The 23312-nt window shown below is 43.4% G+C and overlaps 1 protein-coding gene and 1 long non-coding RNA gene across 5 annotated transcripts in view; both read left to right on the forward strand.

Annotated features, from left to right (window-relative positions):
• Positions 1-23312, forward strand: part of BBS7 (Bardet-Biedl syndrome 7) — a 1458886-nt gene that overhangs the window by 455312 nt on the left and 980262 nt on the right. For all 4 annotated transcript variants that reach the window (XM_069631158.1, XM_069631157.1, XM_069631160.1 and 1 more), the window contains one exon: positions 13944-14028. In XM_069631158.1, coding sequence (XP_069487259.1) covers positions 13944-14028 — 85 coding nt within the window. The remainder of the gene's footprint in view (positions 1-13943; positions 14029-23312) is intronic.
• LOC138515538 (uncharacterized) lies at positions 17155-17791 on the forward strand. Its single transcript, XR_011282061.1, has 3 exons — positions 17155-17199; positions 17431-17500; positions 17620-17791. It is a non-coding gene; the product is annotated as an uncharacterized lncRNA (long non-coding RNA).

Genomic DNA, 23312 nt, shown 5'->3' on the forward strand with positions numbered 1-23312 from the left:
TCAAAAATATTCCCATTTCCCCCTCGATATCCTCCACTCTGATCACTTCTCTGTTGGCCCTGCCCGCCCTGATTTTGGTTCGAAACACTTTGGTTCAATGACTGGTTCTGATGTGCTTGGTTTTGGCCATATGATTTTGAGTACCTCCATTGGTATATCCCTGCTGCTGCTGCTGCATGTTACTTCTGCTTGGGCCATTCGACCCCTGATGTCCTTTATGAGGCCTTCTCTGACCAAACCCACCTCTATTCTGTAGGTGCGGGCATTGCGCTCGCCAGTGTCCTTCCTCCTTACAGTACGCACATTTATTTAATCCCAATGACACCCCATGCATATTATTCAAATTTCCCCGGCCTTGTGCATTACCTCTACCACTATTGTATCCAATGACCTGCTGCAGTAACATCCTTGTTTTTAAATTTACTCTATCCTTCACCTCTTTCTTTCGCCACATTTACCCTGTTCTCGTAATATTGGGCTATGTGTAATATCTCACTCACCGGTTTTGCTGCCCAGGAACTTTCCGACGTCATTAACATATCTTGAATTGGCGATAATAGTCCTCTCACATATTTATCAACAAATAGCCTTTTCCCCGACTCTGTGCTCACATCCTGCTCACGGAAGTCTGTGAATACTCCTTCAAATCTATTGAAATAATCTGTTACTGGCTCATCCTTGCCCTGTACACATGTAGTTAATTTGTCCCACTGAATCCTTTTTTCTGGAATTATTTCCCTCAATCTCCGCATTATCCGTTCTGGTAGATCTGCCATGCGGGTTCCCGGATTTTCCCCTACTTTTCTATTTTTATCCTCCAGTAGTAACTCCGCCCATGTGGCGCCAAAAGCCCCCACGTCATCTACCGTCCTCATCTGTTTCCATATATCTGCTGGCAAAATGACTGGGAAAATCAAATTTATATCGCTCATAGTAAGCACTGCTGATCTCAGGGTTGACTCTACTTCCTTGTAGAAACCTGCTGGATTCTTTCTTATATCGGGAATCGTCTGTTTTATAGTATTCACCTCTTGCCTGGAAAAGGGGACATGCACATACTGGGCGGTGAAATGGGCTGGTGTTCCCTGCGCTCCTACTGTTCCTGTCGCAGGGATCTCTACTTTTGGTACAAACGTGGGCGGGACCTCTCTCATTGGAAATGCCCCACTCACGATCCCTCCCCCTTCTCTTAGGTTCAATAGTATTCCTAAGTCCAGTGATAGGGCCGTTTCTCCTGTACTTCGCTCGAATGCTCTCTTGTATACCGCTAGTATCTCAGGTGGGCTGGCCTTATTATTATTTATATCCTTCTCTATCAAATGTTCAGCCATCGATTGCAGTGCCTTTCTTTTCATTGGCATGGAATAGTCGTCAAATATGTCATGTATGACCATTGTTGGGATACTAGGATTCGACACCCACTTTATCGCTTCTCGTATACACACTATCAGCTTGTCGCCCCTCTGTAAAGATGACATTGAATGTCTCCGCTGTATGTATGATTCTACCGTCCCTCTCCCCTCTCTTCTAATATCCCAACCCCTGTACCTAGGTGCAGCAAACATTTCGGCATATTCATTATCCAACTCATTTTTAAGATCAAAAAGTCTATCCACATGTTCCTTCACTTCTTCATCTTTTATTCTACAACATGCTAGTTGGTTCAAATCTAACAATCGTTGTGGTGGTAATTTGTCAAGCAACTTTTTCCAGTCTCCCACCAAAAATTTCCCCATGCATTCCAACACTACCTGTCTCTCGTCTCCTCTTCGGTACCCATACAATGAGGCCAATGCTGCCGTCTCATCATTTCCTTCTATGTACGTTTCTGCCTTTTGCAGTAATTCATCTTTCTCTCTTTGCTGATCGCGCTTAGTTACCCGTCCAAATCCTGTTCCTTCAGCCCCGCCTCTCGCCTCCCCGGTCTCAATCTCGACTTCGGGAGGGGCGGATGGTGCTGAATCTGTCTCTAGAGCGGGAGGTGCGGATGGAACAAGTGACACAGGTGGCATCTGTGAAGGGCCTTGCTGGGTGCTGGGAAATTGTGTGTCCGCGGTCTGCACTTGTGGGAGGGCTTGTGCTGTGGGCGGGGCTTGGGTTAACGCTTGCGTGAGGGGAAGTGCTCGGGCTGCGGGAGGGGGTATGAGAGCTACTGGTTGGGCCCGCGCAGTCACTGCTGGCGTGTTTGGTTTCGATTCTGGTTTTGGGCCTCGACCCGTGTTAGTTAGCAGATGAATTAATGGAACATTTGTTATGTGTAGTTCCCGCTGCGGGTATATTCTGTCTATGTTCATCTGGTCCTGTCTCCCTTCCCGTCTTAGACTCTCGGTCCACTCCTCCTCTTCCTTCTCTTCTGCTATCTCAAGCTTCGTTTTATGCCTACGCGCATGCTTCTCTCTACTCGTTAGTCGGAGCATCGCTTCCCTCCTCCAATCTTTGACGGTCTCAAAAGCTGCAGGTCGCGCTTTCTTTCTAATCAGCACCCTCTCTAGGTTATCTATCCTCCCCATCTCAAAACTACCATTAATTGGCCACTGATGGTCGGGTTGCTTTCTAGTTTGCCTATGCCAAATTTCACAAAATATTATCGCACCCACACCATATTCCGCATACATATCATAAGCCGGCGTTCCCCCAGGCGGTGCACTTTGGCCATATTCCAAGGACTGTCTACCGCAGCTGAAAAGCCCCGCTAAAGTGGACGGTACTCCAGGCATGTTTCTTTAACCTTCCCCTTTGGTTAGCCACTTTTACCTGGACGTTTGAATTTGCAACGTTGTGTCTGCGCTTCTCTGGCTTCTGCCTCATTTCGGGACCCTCGCCTCCTTTGCCCTCTGGCCCGGTATGTCGATCAAGGATCAGATGTGTGCAGATCTGCGGAAGGAATCTCTCCTATCTTCTACAGGGCGCCCCGTACACTTCTTGATCCCGGTTCGACCGTCCCGTCCTCGCTGTTATTCCGCCTTTCCTCCATTACAACGGATACGATGGGGCAAGTGGGGGAGGGTCCCTGTTCGGGCACCATCTTGAAAGGGGCCCCTAGGGGTCCCTCGTGCTATGGAAACAAGGCAATGACCATACACGAAAAGATGCGCCAGACACAAGGTTTCAAATTCCCAATGCTAGGGTTTATTGCAAGCAAAAGATAGTATCAATTGGCCAATTCTGATCTCACGCCCCGCGACGTGAGTTTCCTAGACCTCGAGGAACGCAAGAGAACGAATTACGTACATCAGTTACATATATACAAAATGCATATCATACAATCAGCAAAGTCATGTTCAACACCCCTCTGTATTAAGTTCCTTTGAACTCGGGATGACGATGGACATATCCGACGAGTAGGACGATTATAATGCTTTCGATGTCTATTCTAGTAACAATGTGCAATTTAGAAAGTGCGGAGGCATCTTTTAGAACACAGTGGTTCTGTTCTTGGAATCAATCTGTACACGGGGGAAGAGCCACATTCCAAGCTTTGCTATCTATGAGGTACTATTCGTGTCCTGGGAGCCGACACGTTCTAAAGGGTTTCGCGAAGGGGGGGCCGTAAGAGAAGCATAATTCAAGCCTTTAACTGTATTATTCTAACATATTCTACCATTTTACGAGACTGGCTGGCAGCTGTGAAGTGATTAAATGCCCTGCAGCTTCCTCCCAAGGCTACAGAGAGGGAGCGTGGGCATTCCTTTCTGGGCTACTCATGAGGAGTTCAGCAAACTCTTCAGTCCCGCGACCTTGTCCTTTCATATTCAGACAACAATGTTAACAGTTGAGCAGAGTAAGCAGAATCCGCAAGAATTGCAAGCTGCAAAGCAGTTTTTAGACAGAAAGCAATGAGCAATGGTTAACAAGCAAAATGGCGATTCTTGCTACATTTAAAATGGCCGCTCGTCGGTCAAGCATAGCAGTTCATATTTCTCCAATTCGGTGCATAAGACGGTTGGCCCACAGCCATCAAGTTACGTCTATCATTCAAATGAAGGGTATTCATTTTTCCAGATTGACAGTAGAAGCAATTAACAATTGAGAATCAGACCAACAAAACAATAAGTAGAGCAATTAACTGGAGGAGAGAAGGAGAGTAGTGCAGTAGAACTGAGAGGGGGGGAGGGCAAGAGGGGGAAGGGAAAGGAAGGGGTGAAGGGAGAGAATGGGGGAGGGGAGGAGGGAGAAGATCAAGGAGATAAGGCAATGAGGGAGGGGAGCAGGATGGGGAGGGGTTTCAAAGCAGAATGGCGAAGGAGAGATTTGAGGGAAGTTCGGTCTGAGGAAAGGTGGAAATAGAGCGGAGGGAGCGAGGTAAGGAGTTCCAGTGTCGGGGGGCTAGTAGATGGAAGGAGCAGAAACGGGATGAAGCACAAGGCGAAGGAGGAACAGTGAGAAGTAAGTGGTCAGCAGAGCGAAGGGAGCGGGAGGGAGTGTAGAACGAGAGGAGGGAGGAGAGATGAGGGGGAGCAAGACTGTGGAGAGATTTAAAGAATAGGCAGAGAAATTGAAATTTGAGATGGGAGTGAAAGGGAAGCCAGCCAAGGGAGGAAAGGGAAGCAGAGATGGAGTCACGGGGGGAGAGGAGACCGAGGGTGCGGACGGCAGAGTGGTAGATCGATTTAAGGGGAGCGAGATGAGAAGTAGGACGTCCAAAGAGTAAGGAGGAGCAGTAGAAGAGGCGAGAGAAGATAATGGAGGAGATTAAGAGTTTAGTAGCATGGAAAGTGAGAGAGAGGCAGACTTTACGAATATTAAAGAGGTGGAAGCGACAGGCACGAGACGTGAGAGATGTGATGGGAAAAGGTGAGAGAGGAGTCAAAGTGGATGCTTAGGTTGCGAGCGTGGTCAGAGATGGGGAGATTAGAAGGGGGAGTTATGTGTTTGTTGTTGCGGTGTGGTGAAGTACGTGCGGTTTGCTGTGCAGAGATGTGGTTGTGTGGGATGTTGTGTGAGAGATGTATGCAGAAAGTTGAGCTTTTGGGTTAGTGGGTTTTTGTCTGTCTTTGTATTTCGTGTTCCATGTCTCTGATTGCCCTATGGAGTTGGTATTTTAGTTTGTCCGTCTAGTTGTTAGGTGCGATGGGATGGCAAGTTTCCATCCAAGCTATTTCTGAGCTTTGTGTACCAGGTTGAGGCACTCATTGTCCCCCGCTCTGGTATTGGTGCTGTATATTTTACATGCATCGGCTCCCTTCCTATCCATTTCCCTGTCAGTGATCCATAGCTGCCTATGTTTGCTACATCGGCTAAAGGTGTGTTGACATGTCACCCTTAACCTTCTCGTCTGATCCCTCCATGTGTGCTCCTTAGTGTGGTCCTAACTTATCTAGCTTTCATTTTGGTATAGTGATATGCTGTAACTTGTTCTCTTCCCCCGCCCCCCCTCCGTTTATGGAAACTAGCTTAGGGAGATAGGGATTTCTTATAGTTATGGCGAGAAGAGCCAGGTGTTGAGTAGTTTTCTGAATAGAAGGTGATCTTTCATGTTACGTATGTTCTTTGGTAGCTCATTACAGGTTTTTGGTGTAAGGTGAGAGAAGATCCTCAATTTTCTTTTTTGTATGGTTTTGGTTCCAAACGGATGTCGCTGCTAGATCTGAATGGTCTTGTCGGGTGGTAGACATTACTTTTCTCTCTTAGGAACTCTGTGCCTTGGCCGCGGATTGCCCTGTGCGTTATACACAGTGATTTGAACTTTTTTTGCTTTTTTATTGGTAGCCAGTGTAGTGTTTTCAGAGATGGTGCGATGTGTTCTCTTCTCAGTAGGTTGACAAGGAGTCTGGCCGCTGCATTTTGTATGCGTTGTAGTTTTGTTTAGAAGTCGCTCTTGCATGCCTAGATATAGGCTGTTGGAGTAGTCTACCCTGGACATGATGAGAGCAATGATGGTGAGCGTTTTGTGGGCGAATGAGAGGAATGGTAGGATCCTTTTTTATTGCTTGTAGGTGGAAGAAACATTTCTTGATTAGAGAGTTTACTTATGGCTCTAGAGTTAGTTTATTATCCATCCAGACTCTCAGGTTTCTCACTATCGTTGATGGGGCTGGAGTTGTACCAAGTTCTGGTGGCCAAGGGATGTAGTGATTGTATTCTCCATTTTTAGAGATGATCATTATTTCTATTTTGCCTGGATTGAGTTTGAGGTAGTTCAATTTCATCCAGTTGTGGATTTCATGAAGGCAGCTCTCTAGAGTTGTTTTCTTCTTGTGTGTCTTTTATTTTGTAGACTATTTGTGTGTCATCAGTGTAGTTGTAGCATGTGCGGCCGTGTCTTTTAATGATCTTGATAAGTTGAGCCAGGTAAATGTTGAATAATAACGAGGAGAAGGATGATCATTGTGGTACTCCACAGGTGGATTCCCTTGAGTTTGATTTGAAAGGTTTGATCCATAGGGTTTGCTCTGTTAGTTAGGAATGATTTAATCCATAGTAAAGCTTGATCAGTGATTCCAATTTATTCTGATCTCCTTATGAGGATTTCTTGATTAACTGTGTTGAATGCTGCAGAGACATCTAGAAGTATCAGAGCGGTGCTTTTGTCTGAGTCTGCGTTTGCCTTTAGATCATCCCAGATTGAGAGTAGTGCTTCCGTTCCTCTCTTTGGTCTGAAACCTGCTTGTGTCTGGTCCAATAGGTGGTGTTCTTCTATGAATTCTTGTGTTATTCTATAGACATATGTTTCGACTAGTTTGCTGGGAACGGGTTGTTGGAGATATGTCTGTAATTGGAGAGGTCCTCCATGTTTCCTGCTGTGTCCTTGAGCAGCTTGATGTATGCTGATTTCAAGGATTGTGGCACGTTCCCAGTTGCGATTGAGTGGTTGAAGAGGTTCCTGTAGTAATCTGAGTGCTCCTTGTGTGAAGAATGATTTGTATATGTCTGGGGAGCAGCGATGGGGGATCCTATGTTGTTGCTTTTGTTTACTAGTTTGATGAATGTGTCTGCTGATATTTGGGGGTAGCTTCAGAGTTTGCTCGGGCATTCCTCGTACGGGTGGGTTGGTTGCATATTGCGGTTGCATGGTCTGCTTTGTATGGTCTGTTGGATGGTGATGATTTTGTTTTTGAAGTGGTATGCAAGGTCATTCCATAGTCTCTTCGATGGTATTGGAGCGTTGTTGCAGCCAGGGTTTTTAAAAAATGTTGTTTATGATTTTAAACAGTTCTTTTTGGGCGTTTGGCAGTTTGATGATTCTGTTGTCGAAGTATTTCCTTTTGGCTTTTTGGATTTCCTTTTTGTATGAGCAAATTTGTTGTTGGAATCGGAATTTCTTTGCACAGTCGTTTTTGATCCTTCATTCTAGTTCTTCAAGTTTTCGTTTTTTCATTTTCATGGCGCAGATAGCGGGGCAAACCATTTTGCTGCCGCTCTTTTGTGTGATGGGTAAAAGGTTTTTCTTTGGCGATCTTGTCTATTTTTGTCGTGATCCAGTTGTGAAGTAGTTCTATTTTTTTTGTCCAGGTCCGCTTCGGCCATAGTTGTTGCTTGTGGTTTGCTGATTTCCAGTAGTGTTTGGTTGCAATTTTTGATGGTCCCCCAATTTCTTTTCATAATAGTCAGCATTTGTCCTGTTGCTTGATTGTCGTGGCCAGCGTGATCACGAAAGGGATGATGAGGTGGTCACTCCAGAGGATCTGAATTGGTGGTGCCGTGGTAATAAGATTTTTGTTGGTGAAGATTGCGTCTAGTGTATGTCCTGCCATGTGGGTTGTTCCTTTGACTAGTTGATGTAATTTCATTGTTTCCAGTTGTTTGTCTAGTGCTTTCGTGTGGTTGTGGTTTCTTCATCGAACCAGATGTTGAAGTCTCCAAGTATAATCAGGTGATCCTGCTCGATGGCCAGGTTGGTGATTGCTTCCGTGAAGGCATCTATGAAGGTTGCATCGTAAGTCGGTGGTCTGTATACCAGTAAGAACTTCAGGTTTGTTTTGGGGTTTGTTGATAGACGAAGGATTAGAGATTCACAGTGTTTGATCTTTAATGTGTCTTCCAGTTTAATTTCCAGGTATTGTTTGTGGGCTATTGCTAGTCCCCCTCCTCTTTTTGTTTTTCCAATTTGCTTGGACGCACTTGAAGTTTTCAGGCAGGCAGTTGTGGACAGTGATTTTGTAGTGGTCATCTAGCCATGTTTCAGTTATGAAGAGGATGTCAATACCTCCGTCGCACAGGAGGTCGTAGATTTCGGTGGCATGTTTGGACATTGACCTACCGTTGATTAGATTGCAGTATATCTTTTTGGTGTGTTTCAGTTTGTTTGTTCTTCCCTGCTTTGACTTGTGGATGTTCAGTTGGAGTGCTTCTGCCGTTTGGTTGAAGTTCCATGGAGGCCGCTTCGTTGTTGAATCGGTCTGTTAGATTGATAGTTGGGTTATTCTACAGCTTCATCTTTTGTGTTTTGATGTGGTTGTCGGTAGTGATGGAGTAAGGGCATTGGTATCGTCTTTCTCTTCTTGGGTCCTCCCGTCTTTTTTTGCGGTGTTCGAGATAGTTCTTAGCTTGTCTGGACATGTCAATGGCGTTGAAGGGTCGAGGTTCTGTGGTTGTTGTGAGGTACAGTGTTAAGGTATAGGGATTTTTCTCTTATGATATTTTTTCTGTTGGTTGTATTGTTTGCTGCGGTGCGTTCTGTACTCGAGACGGCTTCTACTGGAAACAGATGAGTTTTATTATCCGTAGTGGTTGGTCCTTGTTCCAGGTATCTTTGGCAGCGTCCAATTCTGCGCCGGGCATTTTGTATCCTTGGTAGTAGGATTGGTTTGGATATTGCATTTACAGGGGCAGTAGCCCACCTGTCGGGCCTTGTGCTTGGATAATTTGAGTTTTATCCTCTTATGTTTCGATAGCTGGATTCTTTCTGAGGGTGTCTATCCTATCAGTCCCTTGGGTTTGGGTATTCCTGTATCTATGGGTGGTCTGTCTAGGGGAGTACTAAGCATTGGAAGGGATGGCACAGTTGGTTATGGGAGGACTATGGGTTCCTGTTTAACTTGGATAGTGATTCTGGTTGTAGTTACTAGCTTTTGGTGGTTGCTGGCTGTTTTTGGGTAATGAGAGGGGCCTAGGATTCAATGATAGCAGGTAATGATCGAATACACCAAGGTTAGAGATACTGAAATGAGGGGACCCGCCTAGGTTTCACACAGTGGTTTACAGTGAGATAATACTCTTAGAATGTTTGGATCTTCGAGATTAGGAGAAAGGCCTAGGTTTCACAGACTGACAGGCAGTAAATAAAAACACCTAGATGTGAGACTCCTAGATAACGGGAGACATGCCTAGGTTCCGCAGAATGGCAGACAGTAATTAAAAACACCTACATTTGAGATTCCTAGATAAGCGGGTGGATGCTTAGGTTTCACCATACAATAGGTACTTCAGTGTAAGCATGCAAGGTTTGTTCACATTGGGATCCAAGGCGATGTCCTGGCTGTGTATTTTTAGTGGATAGATTACTTATTACAGGAGGTGGTAGCACTTACTTCCCATAGTTATCCCTGCCTCGTCTGTTGACGGCTGTCTGTTCTTCTTTCGGTACGTGTGCATACTGTCCTATGGTGCTTATGCTGTCAATAGGCCAGTCGGGGTGTGAGCGTGAAGTTGTGGGCAGCTGCTCTGGGAATCTGCAGAGTTTGCCACTGCAGTCGGGAGGCCTGCAATTTTATTTTTTACCTGCAGCTTGTTCTCAGTGTAGTATGGTGTTCAGGTAGGTGGGTGAGACGTTCAGTCGGTCCTCCAGTACACAGTCATATGTGGGTGGGGTTAGGGGTTAGGTTTTGTTGGCAGTGGATGGCGAATATTCTTTTAGTGGTTGTCCGCTTGCTTCCACTTCTGACACCTGCAGACAACTCTTGGGCTGCCCTTTGCCTTGGGTCCCTTAGCCGCAGGGTCTGCAGCGGGCAGGGTGCTGCCCTGGCACTATTATATTTATGGGAACCGTTAGCCAACCAGGGGAGGAGGGAGGGACAGGACGTGGAGCGAGGGAGGAAACACACTGGCTAGGACCCGGTGTGGAGGGCTGGGCGCGGCCAAAGAGGGCCTTAGGGGCCAAAGAAAGTTAGTAAAGCCAGGAATGAGGTGCACCAGCAAAGGCACGACAGTCACCTGCACCAGGGACCAAAAATCATTGGATGAAATGCAGGGAAGGAAAGTGCTTGGTAACTTTCTGCTACTAGATCTGTCTTGTCGATCATTTTTGATCCTACACTCTTGTCTATACACTTCAGAAGGCCAGCATAGATTTTGATTGATCCCTTTTGTATAAGATATCGGAAGTGGCAGATTTCTGGGTTGACTTTGAAATTACTTCTAGTGACTTTGCTATCAAACATGTTTTTACTTATGTGGGTTGCTCACAAGTTAGTTGCAATTCTGTGAACTCAAAGAGCTAAACTTCAATTTTATATTGGGCATATGGTAACAGGTTTCTCCCTCAAAGTGACCAACACTCAGCTCTAGACACATGCCCCTCTAAAGCAGTGTTGACATGGTTTGCTACTGACTGTGGAAAGCCCATAAAATGCATCTGATGGACCAGATTGGAAAAACCTTTGCCTTTCTGGCAGTTGGCCCTTTGCAAATTTTGCAAAATCCTTAATATGCTAAAATTGAATCTGAGTTTGCCATTCTCAAATGGAGTGAACAGGTTGAATATGCTTTGTTCCCCTTGCAAACTATGAGTTTGTACCCTTCATCACGACAGACTGCTGTTGATGCTAATGGGGTTTTATTCGAAGCAAGCAATGCTTAGCAACCACTGATAGATTTATTTGCTAAAAGACTGAACGTGAATTGTCAGTGGCGTCTTTAATAGGGTTAGGTTGGATTCCCTAGGAGGCACCTCTACTAGATTGGTCAAATAATTTCCTCTATGCCTTCCCTCGAGTACTTTGGATTCACAAAGTTACTCATGAGTACAGGCACAGTGTTAATTCACAAGGAGTCTGATCACAACAGTCCAGGTCAGATTTGGTACTCCACTATACCTTTTTTGGTGAGTTTTCCTGGATCTATCCAGGAACATCTGCTTGAAATAAAAGGGTTGATCCTTTCCGGCACCCTCATATTGTTCAGTTTGAGTGCTTGGCTCCTAAAGAATTACTATATGCTCATGAAGGAATTTGTGGTACCAACATTTAGGTTATGTGTGCAGCTTGAACGATTAAATTAGGAAACAGTACAAAAGCAAACAGAAGCCTGTTGAAAGGAATGTTAACTTATTGACTGTTTCCATTGACTTTGTTATATCTTTTTTGCCTTATTCCCACAGCATCAACATCATTGATTCATGGTAGTATTACCTGTCTGCTAATGCGGTCTGTTGAACAGTGCTCACAATGCATTATCTTTGTGGAAATAACCTGTCTGCTGCCAGTCTGATGATCTGCTTCCCTGTAACCTCCTAATAGAAATCCTCCCGCTCAGTGGGATTTGAACTTGGTTTTAGATTCTGTTATGAGGAAGCCCTTTCAATTTGTGGAATTGTGGCTTCCTGTGACCTAGACCTTTCCTCCAGAAAGGCTGTTCTTTTTAGCTCTAGTTTGATAAGAGGATGAGCGACTTGCAGGCACTCTCCTTTGAAAAGCTTTAAACAGCTTTCCTGGCTGATAAGGGAGTTTTAAGGATGGTTCCTTCTTTCACGAAGTTGCCTGTTTTTCAGCCTGTGCAGAAGGTTCTGCGGAATTTGGTTGCGGCCAAGACTCATGTTTTATTTAAGACCTTTTAGCAGTTCAATTGTTTTAAACTCCTATTTGTTCCTCATATGGACACAGTTTCAAAGCCTTCCCTTTGATTGTGCGTTGTTCCTGACAGACTACATGCACATCGTCCCGGGCTCAAGATAGAATCTGTAGCTTGCCAAAGGCATGTGCCCGTAACACATGCCTTTGTACTTGGTCCTTTCCTCTTCTCTCTTTACACCTCCCTCATTGCCCCTGTTATCTCCTCGTTTGGCATCTCCCACCATTTCTATGCGGATGATACTCAACTCTTTCTCTCTTTCTCCTCCTTCACACATGACCTCCACCTTAAACTCTCCTCTTGTCTCACAGCTATCAAGAACTGGATGTCCTCCCGCTTTCTCTCTCTTAACACTGATAAAACCGAAGTCCTTTTCTTTCCCTCTAATACTCTTCCCTCTCCCTCTCCTCCCCCTTTCATCCACTTTCCTCCCTCCAATCTCCCTATCTCCCCTCATGCTCGCAATCTAGACATTCTCTTTGACTCCTCTCTCACCTTCTCGCAACACATTTCACTCACCTCCCGCACCTGCTGATACCACCTCTACAATATTCGCAAAATCCGTCCCTCCTCACATTCCACGCCACCAAACTCCTAATCTCCTCTCTCATCTTTTCCTGCCTCTTCTACTGCTCCTCTCTAATCTTCGGACTTCCTGCATCTCAGCTTGCCCCTCTTAAATCCATATACCACTCTGCTGTTCGTACCCTTTGTCTCCTTACATCCCGTGACTCCATCTCTTCCTCGCTCTCTCACCTTGGTTAGCTACCTTTCCACTTACAGCTTACATTTTACTTTCTCTGCCTTGTCTTCAAATCCCTCCATGGTCTTGCTCCTCCTTATCTCTCCTCATCTCTCCTCCCTTCTCCCCTTCTACTCCCCCTCTCGTTCCCTTCGTTCCGCTGACCATTTCCTTCTCACTGTACCTTCTTCCCTCTGCGCTTCCTCCCGGTTCCGCTCCTTCCAACTCCTTGCTCCTCTGCACTGGAACTCGCTCCATCTCTCAATCCGCTCTACCACGACCTTCACCTCATTTCGCACTTCCTTAAATTCCTCCTCCTCCATTCTCCACCTTGAAAACTCCCCCTCTGCCCTCTCTTCTCCCCCCCTTTTTTCCCTTCAACTAATTCCTCTCTCCCCTCTCCTACTACACTCTCTCTCCTTTCCATTTTCCCTCGTCCAAACCATCTCCTACCCCCCTCCCCTCGCCTATTCCCACACCCCATTTCCCCCCCTTCAGTTAATTGCTCTTTGCAATGTTTTGTTGAATGATTTAAGATGTAATCTTTGCTCTCATTGTTATTTGTTGCTGTTACTCTGTATTATGCTGTTCCATTGTACAGCGCCTTGGTGTAAAGCGCTCTATAAATTAATAAATCAATCAATCAACAGAGACCTGTCAGTGCCATGTGAGTTTCTCTGCATTTTTTTCAAAGCTCTATCCAACTAGTCAATGGAGGTTTCCTCTAGAGTAGATGCTTATTTTGCTCATGAAAATGTATGTGATCTTTTCATTTGAAAGTAGCTGGCTCATGCTAGCGCCTTCTGCCTGGTATTTATATCTGGTGTAGGATGTCCCAACCGGCTGGGCATTCTGGAAAGCGCAGTATCTAAGAGTAATCAAACGTTCCCTTCATGGTGATTCAGGTATTCGGTCTGTAGCTGTCCCGTCTTAACTCCCCCTCTACCTTGGTCGGGAGGATAGCTCGGTGGCAACGCGTTTGTCTTGGTAGCAAGACAACACAGAGCAACACTAGTTTGATTCCCGGCCTGCGCTTAAAAACTGGTTTCTGATGTTAATCGCGTAATAAAAGATTAATTCATTAATATACAAGTGTAATTGCACTACTTTTTGGCATAAGAATTTAGGAAATGGCGGCTGGGTCTGGTCATGTAATTGGCCGGGGAGTTCCCCGAGGGCATGAAATGAGGCATGAAGAGGCTTTGTATTAAGATATACGGTTGACGTGGGGATTCCAAAATTCTACGTTCTGAAGATGCAAGATCCAGCATTGATGGAGCATTTTTCTGGCCCTGCCTGCTGCCAGGGCCCCTAAGTTGCGAAGGAGGGAGAGCTATGAACTAAGCGTACCTGAATCGCCATCAAGGTCATATTTCATTGAGTGTCTGGTTAACTATACAATTAAACGTGTTGTACTTTGTAATTAGCAATGAATAGATTCTTGCCTTCATAATGATTTGTTTGTCATTATTAGTCATCATCAGAAAGTGTCACATCAATTCAAGGAGGCTGTGTTGGGAAGGACGGATTTGATGAAATCCTGACGTCTACATATTCAGGTAAGAAGCCTCAAAGGATGATTTAATTTCTTTTCTAGAGTTCAGCACCAAACCTATGGAAAGGTAGCGGCTAGGCAAGAGGCTATTTAGACAAGTTCACTATTCTGACTTTTGCATTTAGGTTACTAAACTAAATGCATTTAGACTGGAATTGTAGTGTAAGAACTATGAATTATAAAATGGTGTTGAGATTGTGAAACTTAAGTGTAAATTATCTGTGGGTTAGACATGTTTAATTGAGTTAATGGTTTTTAGCATTTTTTTAAATGGAAGTGAGAATAGATTTCTAGTTTAATTTGAGGTTACAGAGAGCAGCAACAGCTTTGTCTTAAGATCTATGGTTGCTGTGTTGGATAATGTGATTGAGACCCATTGTTTGGGCTGGGATGCGTGGTGAGATGGACCATTAGGAATGCACGTTCCCCATTTCCAACCATATAATTAAAACCATTTGCCATGCTTCAAGGCTGCCCCAATAAGACATCGCAATCACAATATTGCTCTATGGAGAACAGAACAGGAACAGCCATTGGCTCATTTGCTTTCCACAGTGGACAGAGTTTCTCGCAAGGGGGCTGGCAGGATGGGAACGCTCAAGGTGCCGAATGCCATGTACACCACAAAGGGTTATTTCGCATGGGGACTCTTATCCACATGGCCACCCTACACCTGGTGTCTCCAGACTCCCCTTTGAAGACCCCGTCCCTGCAATCAACATATGTATGTCTCCTTTGACTGTGTCCCAGGTCTTTTGCGCGTGCCTCATGCACATCCATCCCCCTCCGCTACCAATTACAGTTTGCACCTTTGGGCATGTGCGCTCGCAAGGGGGATGTACTGGCAGAATTGAGGAGGTCAAACATTGTCATAGAGGCCTGGTGGGTGTGAACGACCAGGTCAGATATTCACATACACACCCACTTCTGTAATCCTTTATAAACACTGTGGGAGTTAACAAGAAAACATCTGTGAGATCGACAACGGATATGGCAGGCCCTCCACTATTTACCTTGCTTGCTGAGTCGGCTCATCTGTTCTTCTAAATAACAGTTAATCAACTTTACTATTGTTTTCTGTAGTGTCAACGTTCTCCACTGGGCCACTTTCTATTGCTTTATACTCAATGTACACCCTATTCTCATTTTATTCAAAAAGTCTACACCATTATCAATCGTCCTATGCATTTTTATCTCTAATTAGCACATAACATCAGAGTATTGTTTCCAAATGTAATCTTTCGTAGTGCATGTTTTCAATGCATGTTTGCTTTAGGTGCCATTTTTTTTATAAAGTAATTTTTTTATTATCAAAGGAATATGTTTGATTTACTCACTGTGATACTTTTTAATAACAATATTTATTTATATTTCTTTAACAGATCATAGGGATAATCCAACAATGCCTTCTTGTAGCATTTTGGGTTGCACTTATAACAGCCATGTTACAAGTCAGAGGACAGTCCTGCATGTATTTCCAAAGGATTTATATTTAATAAGAAAATGGCTCTTGAGCTACGGGTTTCCAGTGTCCGAATTTGAAAGCAGAGCCAATGATGTCATGGATAACATGAGAGGCAATGGATTCTGCGTCAGCAGCATGCACTTCTCAGATATGTACGAACAATCACAGTACACTAAAAGCTTTGCAAATTACTTCCCAATTCAGTTCCAACTGAATTTCAGCACATACTGACCCAGGTGAGAAGTGTATGCTGAATTTTTAAATTTATTTTTACCATTTTCTAAATTTGCCTGTATAATATGCCTTATAAATGACCACTCAATATATTGAAATAGTCTGTGAACAGGTAACATAATGGAGGTTTTCAGTTTTTGGGTTATATTTCCATTGATATTTTATTCCACAAGTTTCCTTTGTGACACGATGTACTGTGGTTTGTACATTTTGAACTTTAGATTACTATGTGTATTCCTACTTTAGAGATACTCCAATAGTTGTGCAATGGGAGCCTTTGCAAACACACTCACATCGTGTCCTTTAAAAATATACTTTTAAAAAAAAAATGCCATGCCTGTCTTTACATAGACCGGAGTGATGGAATTACAGACCGTTACCATTCTTTATCATTTTTGATATGGTCTAAATTATGATACTAATGTCCATTTTCTATTGAACAATGATATGAATATATTCATTGATTATAGGACGTGATGCTACATTCACCACTATTCCTGAGTCAACAGCAACCTCACTCATCTTTCAAGTAATTTCTTTAGAATATTCCTTTAGATGCTATTATACAAAATATCTATTAGTTCAAGTTCAACTTAAAACATATTGATTATTGTTATGTATAATATTAGCTTTGATGCAAACTGTCTTGTAGGCTTCTTTGTCAATATCAACCATCTTTTACATTTAATTTTGTTTTTTTAATATTACATCATGTATTATTACAATTACTGTTACATAGGCAGAGCCTGGAACTACAACAACGTACTAATCCTCTACTGCAACTGGTCTGTAGGATGAGGTGTGAGAAGTGATAATGTATTGATTCATACTAATAGTTATTGATTAACAATATCTTTTTTACTTTTAAGATAACTTATTTGTTTTATAATTTGCAATACTTACAGCAAATTACAAAGAATTAGATCGGCAGCATTGATGTATTTATTGCAGAAACACATGCAACAGTGAAAGTAAACCTTCAGAAAAATGTTCTTTGTCACTGAATAACATAGACCCCTTCACTATATCAATGGTGTATGTTTTTGTTCATAAACCTTAGCTGCTTAGCCAAAAATGGAATCGATGAAACAAAATAACATTACAATGCATTAAAGGGGCCACAATGTAATCGTTATATTTTACAGGATGTTCTCGCTCAAATTCTCACCAACTCTCTGCTACATCTCTGAAGGTTATCAGGTACAGTTTTAAAATAAGCCTTTTTAAAATGTTACATGTACACAGTGTTCGGCTTTGTCAATACTAATTTAAAAACTTTAATCGGATGATTAACCGTATCTTTTTACATAGTTTAACTGCTACTGTAAGGTCAGCAATCATTAAATCAACTTTTTCAAGATGTACTTTGTGAGATCAAAGATTTTAACATTAAATTGTTTAACAATGTTCATTGAATCTATGTACAGGGGATGTACTACTGAAGCGGTCGAAAGTGAATAGACACATGGACAAGAGGTATACATAACTTATTGTAAAATATCAGTTATCCATTTTAATTGTGATGTAATATTTATGGCCTGATTCACAGAAGCACTTTATAATTGTGCAATCCCATTGGAAAATGTTCTGTGAATCAGGTCCTTAATGTATTAATGGTTTCCATAGTGACATTGTTTTATATATGTATGTATGATTATTTAAGAGAACATTTCAGGTTTAATACAATTTCAAAATGCTGTTTTTCAGCTTGGTCTGGTGGTCGGAAAATCCAAGTTTGACTGTCTTCAAGGAATATTGACAAGAGTACATAACAAAGGTTTAAAAAAAAATTAGTTGTTTATTAATTATTTCATTGATATTTCATTTTCATGTTGTGATTTATATCTTCTGTATGTGTGCTATAAATTAAGCATGTATTTTTTTCTCTATGTTTAGAGGCGTAGAAAGAAGAGGAGCTTAAAGACTCAGACAACTACACAAACTAATGATGTTGCTTGCCAAACCGTTGTCACTTGTGAGCAGCTACATTTTGAGTCCTGCGCTCCTCATGTTAAGGTAAGTAGCTCAAAAGGAGGTTGCAGGGGTATCCCCTTCATCCTTAATAATGGAGGCGGGGGACACAAATTGCTTGCGCCCCCGTTTTCAATGAACGGTCAAAATGGGGGCCCGAGCAGTTTTACTGCGGGCAATCTGCCCACAACATCGTACACATCCAAATAACCGAAGCATCTTCGCTACTGATTGAAGATTGTGCTTGTGATGTGGACTTCACTCTTCCTAGTGTTGAGGACTTATCCACCACCATGGAATCGCAAACCACTGTACCACTATACTTATGGACGATTGGCTATTAAAGTAACCAAAATACATTGTATTCAACTGCTGCCTGATCGAAATTATGAAAATAATTAAATGTGATCATACATTGCATAGAAGGATCTGTGGGGTGCCATTGGTTAAGTTTACTTGTGTAGTCAAAGGCACCAACCTGAAGAATAAGGGTACTGGTGTACACCACCATTACTCGTTTTCATGGTTTGCTCAACCTATACTTGGGGAAAACTGCCTGCTGGAAATGTACTTAGTTCATCTGCTTTGTTAATTGGTGGGTCAACGTAAAGTACAATTTCACGTTTTTCAAACTTTGTGGGATTCAAGTTCCTTTAAAAAAAAAAAGTGCTACAAATATTAGAAGGATTTCTTGTTCACCGCTATTAGCCAGGTATGGACACTCAAGATGTCAGTAAACCATGATCTCATTGTCAAAAGGCTCTGGCTTGCTGGTGATGGACAGTGTGACAGTCCAGGCTTTTCTGCTAAATAGTGCACTTACCCCTTCTAAGACATGAAAACCAAACAAATAGTGAGTTCAGTCATCGTGCAAGTATCTAAATGTACATTTTCTGTTGCCATGGAAAAATATGGTTTCATTAAATCCATTCAACTTCTGTAATCTAGAGGTATGCAAATACCTTATAGCCACTGACAGGCACATTTCAATAGCCAGGGCTATGCAAGAGCAGTTCCCAGACATAAAGCATCAATATGATGTCTGGCACGTCGCAATCAATTTCGAAAACAATTACAGCTGCTGGGGAAAAAAGAGCTACAGAAAACATTTTACGTTGGTCACAGTGTATCAGCAACCATCTTTGGTGGAGCTAAAAAATTTGTGATGGATCTGTAGATATTATGCTTGAAAAATGACGTTCATTGATGCACTATTTTACTAACATACATTCTTGGAAAGAAAACTAACATTTCGGCGAATGTGCACATGGGCCATTGAGCAAGGAGCAAGAGCGTAAGAAAAGGTGCTTGGTTCCAGGCTTTGCTTTTCACACAGCACTTGAGAAGATTGTGTACGACAAGAGACCTGAGTGGACTCTCCCAATTTCTGCCACACTGGAGATTTGGAGGTGTTCCATAATATGTGCCTAAAGTACAGGCCTAAAAGGTTGCATTTTGGCATAGACTGTATGGAGGCCCGAACAAGACTGGCTGTACTTCCACACAAAGAGAACGTTGGAAGGGATCAAGCAAAAATTACAGGAATTTTCTGGATGCCTCGTTACAACAAGGAGTTACAGTGGGTGGCAAAGCCAATCTTCCAGCAGATGGATTTTGAATTTGTAAAAGATCTGACACTGACTATGCTGGCCATGCAAACGCATGGAATTGATCCAGATTTTGTTTCCAGGGCCCAGTCTATGCCACGGAACATTGCAAAAGAGGTTTGCCATTGTTGGGGAGATTTATCCTTATTGTGCTTCATCTCCTCTCCTATTGAGCGCCCCAAAACCTTTTTGGGACTTCTGGACCCACTTCTTTTGATCCTGAATGAGTGGAGCCTTTTTCCACTCATTCATTCTTGCAGGCTCTGTCTTTTGGAACTCTATTCTTTGTAATCTACCTGAATTATGGAGTCTGTCGGCTCCATAGCTCTTCAAGGCATCTCTGTTTTACTACTGTAGCACACAGCTCCTTATGGGCAATGTTGCTGGGGACCCCTACGGTCCTCATTTAAGATAATTTTTCTATATCATTAAGTAACTACTGTTCTCGAGGATAGAGAGATACTTTGTGTCTCTCCCAAAACTCCATAGACTGAGAAACTGGCACACCCCACCTTAGTCTCCCCCTTCTCAATGCTCCTGTGACTTTAGTCAGACAATCACCTAGTTATGGCTGGTGGCAGTGGACATGTTCTACCAACTATTGTGCATTTCTTTATATCGCATTTTTTTTTTTACTACCATAGCCTCGGTAGTGCACTGTAGAGGCAGTACCAATTTTGGGCCTCCCCTCTTTTTACCACTACTAGCATGGTTGTTCTTTGTTAGCCCTTATTCTAACATTCGGGTGGGGGGGGGGTGTGTGTGTGTGTGTGTGTGGGTGTGTGATTTCCCGCCTAGACGCAAGAGTGTCTGGGCAGGAAGTGAGGGAGGAGTCTTCCACCCGCCTGCCATTTGTTCGCCTCCCCACAGCCGGTCTGGCTGTCCTGATTGGATAGCCAAACTCCCCTTTCTGTAAAATGCTGAGAGAGATTGCAGAGGAGTGTATGCTGGAACTGTATGAAAGGCGAGGCTTCTGGAGTGTAAAGAAAGTCAACCACAGGAAACGGAAGTAACCGAAGAAGACAACCAGCGACGCTTGCAAACCCTTTGCAAGACCACTGCTGTCTAGACCCTGTTTTCTATGCGACAGTGTAACTATGAAGAGGACGACTCCATCCCTTTGGCTGGTGGGAACAACTAGTCCCGAGACTAATTTTGAAACTATCCATCTCCCGAGGTCCTAGGAGCTTCCAGAGCTGCGATACCCCAATACCATGAGACCTACTGCACATGTCGAGTGCATCGTCGTGGAAAGGCAGAATCCATCCACATATGTGCTGGCCAGTGAGGACACATCAGAGAGCCGATCCAACTTGCCCAGACACCCTTGCCAGAGTGTGGGACAGCAGGAAGCAAAGAAGATTGACCGGGAAAAGCATGTCCTTTGTTGGTGCTGCTGAAAAGGCACCAAAACTTCAGCGTGAACCCAGAAGTTGCTGAAAGTCGTGCTTCAGGTCCTTCCTCGAGACTGCTGCTGAGAAACACCGTCCATTGTCCTACCTTTCATCACCAGACTAAGGAATCCAGAGGTCCAGAGCTGCCACTTCGCAGAGGAGCCAACGCAAACACTTTCTTCAAACCAAAGGTACTGTCGGGAAAAAGGTATTGCTTACCTGATTCCAAGACGTCGCTCCAGAGTGTTGGAGTGCACGTAGAGGTGTCCAGGGCAACTCCCGCTTACCTCTCCCCTTCTCAAATCCGTTTTAAGGTGGCTTTTGTTAGTTGCTAACTTGCTGCTCCAATAACTTTAGAAATCCACAGGAACTCTTCATTATTCGCTGTTTGTCAAGAATTTAAGCCCTCTCCGAACTGCCTTTAGCTAGGGATGCGTTTTTGGACTTAAAAAACTTGCCAGGTGAAGAAGCCATCTCTAGAACCTTGAACTAAGCTTATGTCGCACTAACCACTTATTTTCCTCCCTTTTAAGTGACTTTTTCCTATGTGTGTTTGCAGAGTAAATGCATTAGCGTAAGACCTGTCGAAAACCGCATGATTGTGCAATTACCGATAATACGATAACCTGGTCTTTCCAAAGTTCTACAAACATAACTGCGAGCAAACACAAAAGTGAAAGTGCCCTTTGAATTGTATAATGTATTCCTAAATGTTCATCCATAAACGGTTGAAGTATTTAAAGTGATTCTGGTGTAAATATAATTAATATATTTCGAATGGAGTGTGTCCTCCCACGTGTTCCTTATCTTTGTACATTTCCAGCTTTCTGGCCTCAAAACCTTTTCAGTAGAGGGCGATGCGCGTCGATGTCCATCGAGTCGATGTTCCTCAGAGGCCTCTGTATCAGTGTCAACGTCATCATAGGTATAACTAGTCGTGCGCAGCGTCCTTGCTCAGTTCAGTTTTTCCAAGCTTTGTAAGCCTCAGAGACGTGACGCTCGGTTCTGCAGTGAATCAAAAACTTCAAAATTTTGTGAAGAAAAAACATTGAATCTTTGATCCATGAAGGCATCTTCGTCAGCTCCATCCACGCCCTGATCCGGTTTAAAAAAATGTCAGGATTGTGGTAAAAAGATGTCGTTGACTGATCCCCACAGGATCTGTCTATGGTGCCTGGGCCCAGAGCACCCGAGTTCAGAGTGTGAAGAATGTCTTTCTATGACGGCAAAAGCCTTGAGGGAGCATAGGGGGAAGCTGGAGAAAGGTAAGACTGTTAAATCTGTTACACCCTCAAAATTGACCTCTGAGTCGAGACCGTCGTCTCCTCGTCAAAAAAGAAAGCATTCCCGTTCGAGATCTAGGATCTAGAAGCGGATCACACCACTCATCCGCTTGGAGACACAATAAGAAGAAGCACCATAAATCGCCCTCATCTTTATCCTCCAGTTCCCCAGAAAATGTTGCTTGCCCCACAAAGTACAGCTCTCCAGCTCAGTGCGAAGATTTTCGTTTGAAAATGTTAAGGGTCTTCGAGAACGCGGCCTTGCCCCCCTCGGAGATACCTAGAAGCAATACCCCGGATAAAAAACCTGATAAACATAAAAGCCGTGAGTTGTCGACCTCAGCAAAAACATACTCCTCGAGAGCGTCATGAACCCTCGAGTAGAGGGCGTCAACTTTTCCTCTGAAGTTGAAATCTGTGTCATCGACTCCATAGACAACTTCGTCGAAGGAGAAATTGCTGGCACCTCATGCCGCTTCGACGCCATTCGCACCCGAGGCATCAGAGACTCCTTTGAGAACATCGAGACAGGTGTCGACCCCATTGACGACATCGAAGAAAATCCCAAATCCCTCAACGACATGGAGGCCAATCTCGAGTACATCAACGCCTTTCATGATTATGTTGAGACCTATGACGTCTACCTCGACAATTTCGAGTCCTTCTCGGCCAGTGATGTCTAATATAGCTCCATCACTTGAGATGGGCTTCACACCCCTTCCACACTCTGATTATTTCAGGACTTTATCTTCCATATATGAAGAAGGGGAAGACTCAGATGCAGAAAGTATTTAAAGTGATTCTGGTGTAAATATAATAAATATATATCATATGTAAGTACTTATTTGTTGTGCCTGTCTAAGATTCAGAGTACTTAGCTACAGCTCATATCTTCCTCTTAAAATACGCCTGACTGCTCTGCCACACTAAGGTCCTGGGCTAGCACAGACTGATACTAAGATTTGGGGATCTAAAAACCACTGTTATAGCTTACTAAAGTCTTACTGCCAGTAGGACTTTAGAAAAACTCCCCTAACAGCCCTCCCAAACTTGAACTTGTTAAAAGGTTGATTTCAAGATTCAAATGTGTGCCTCTCTTCACAAGTTTAAACAAAGCCAGTTTTAAGCTTTTGCTTAGTGTTTGGAAACTGTTTTAATTGTAAAATAAATGAAATGGTATGTCACTTGAGATGTAATTGTTAAATAATGTATTTTTAATTAATTACTGTTTGTGAAGTCACTGGATTGGTCTTGACATTTCTATTTTTCTTTGATTTCTGTATTTATTACCATCAATATAATTGATTTATATTAACAGTACATGTCAGTCTGAT

Source organism: Ambystoma mexicanum, chromosome 6q (genome assembly GCF_040938575.1).
Source record: "Ambystoma mexicanum isolate Mex_15411 chromosome 6q, UKY_AmexF1_1, whole genome shotgun sequence".
Taxonomy (NCBI): domain Eukaryota; kingdom Metazoa; phylum Chordata; class Amphibia; order Caudata; family Ambystomatidae; genus Ambystoma; species Ambystoma mexicanum.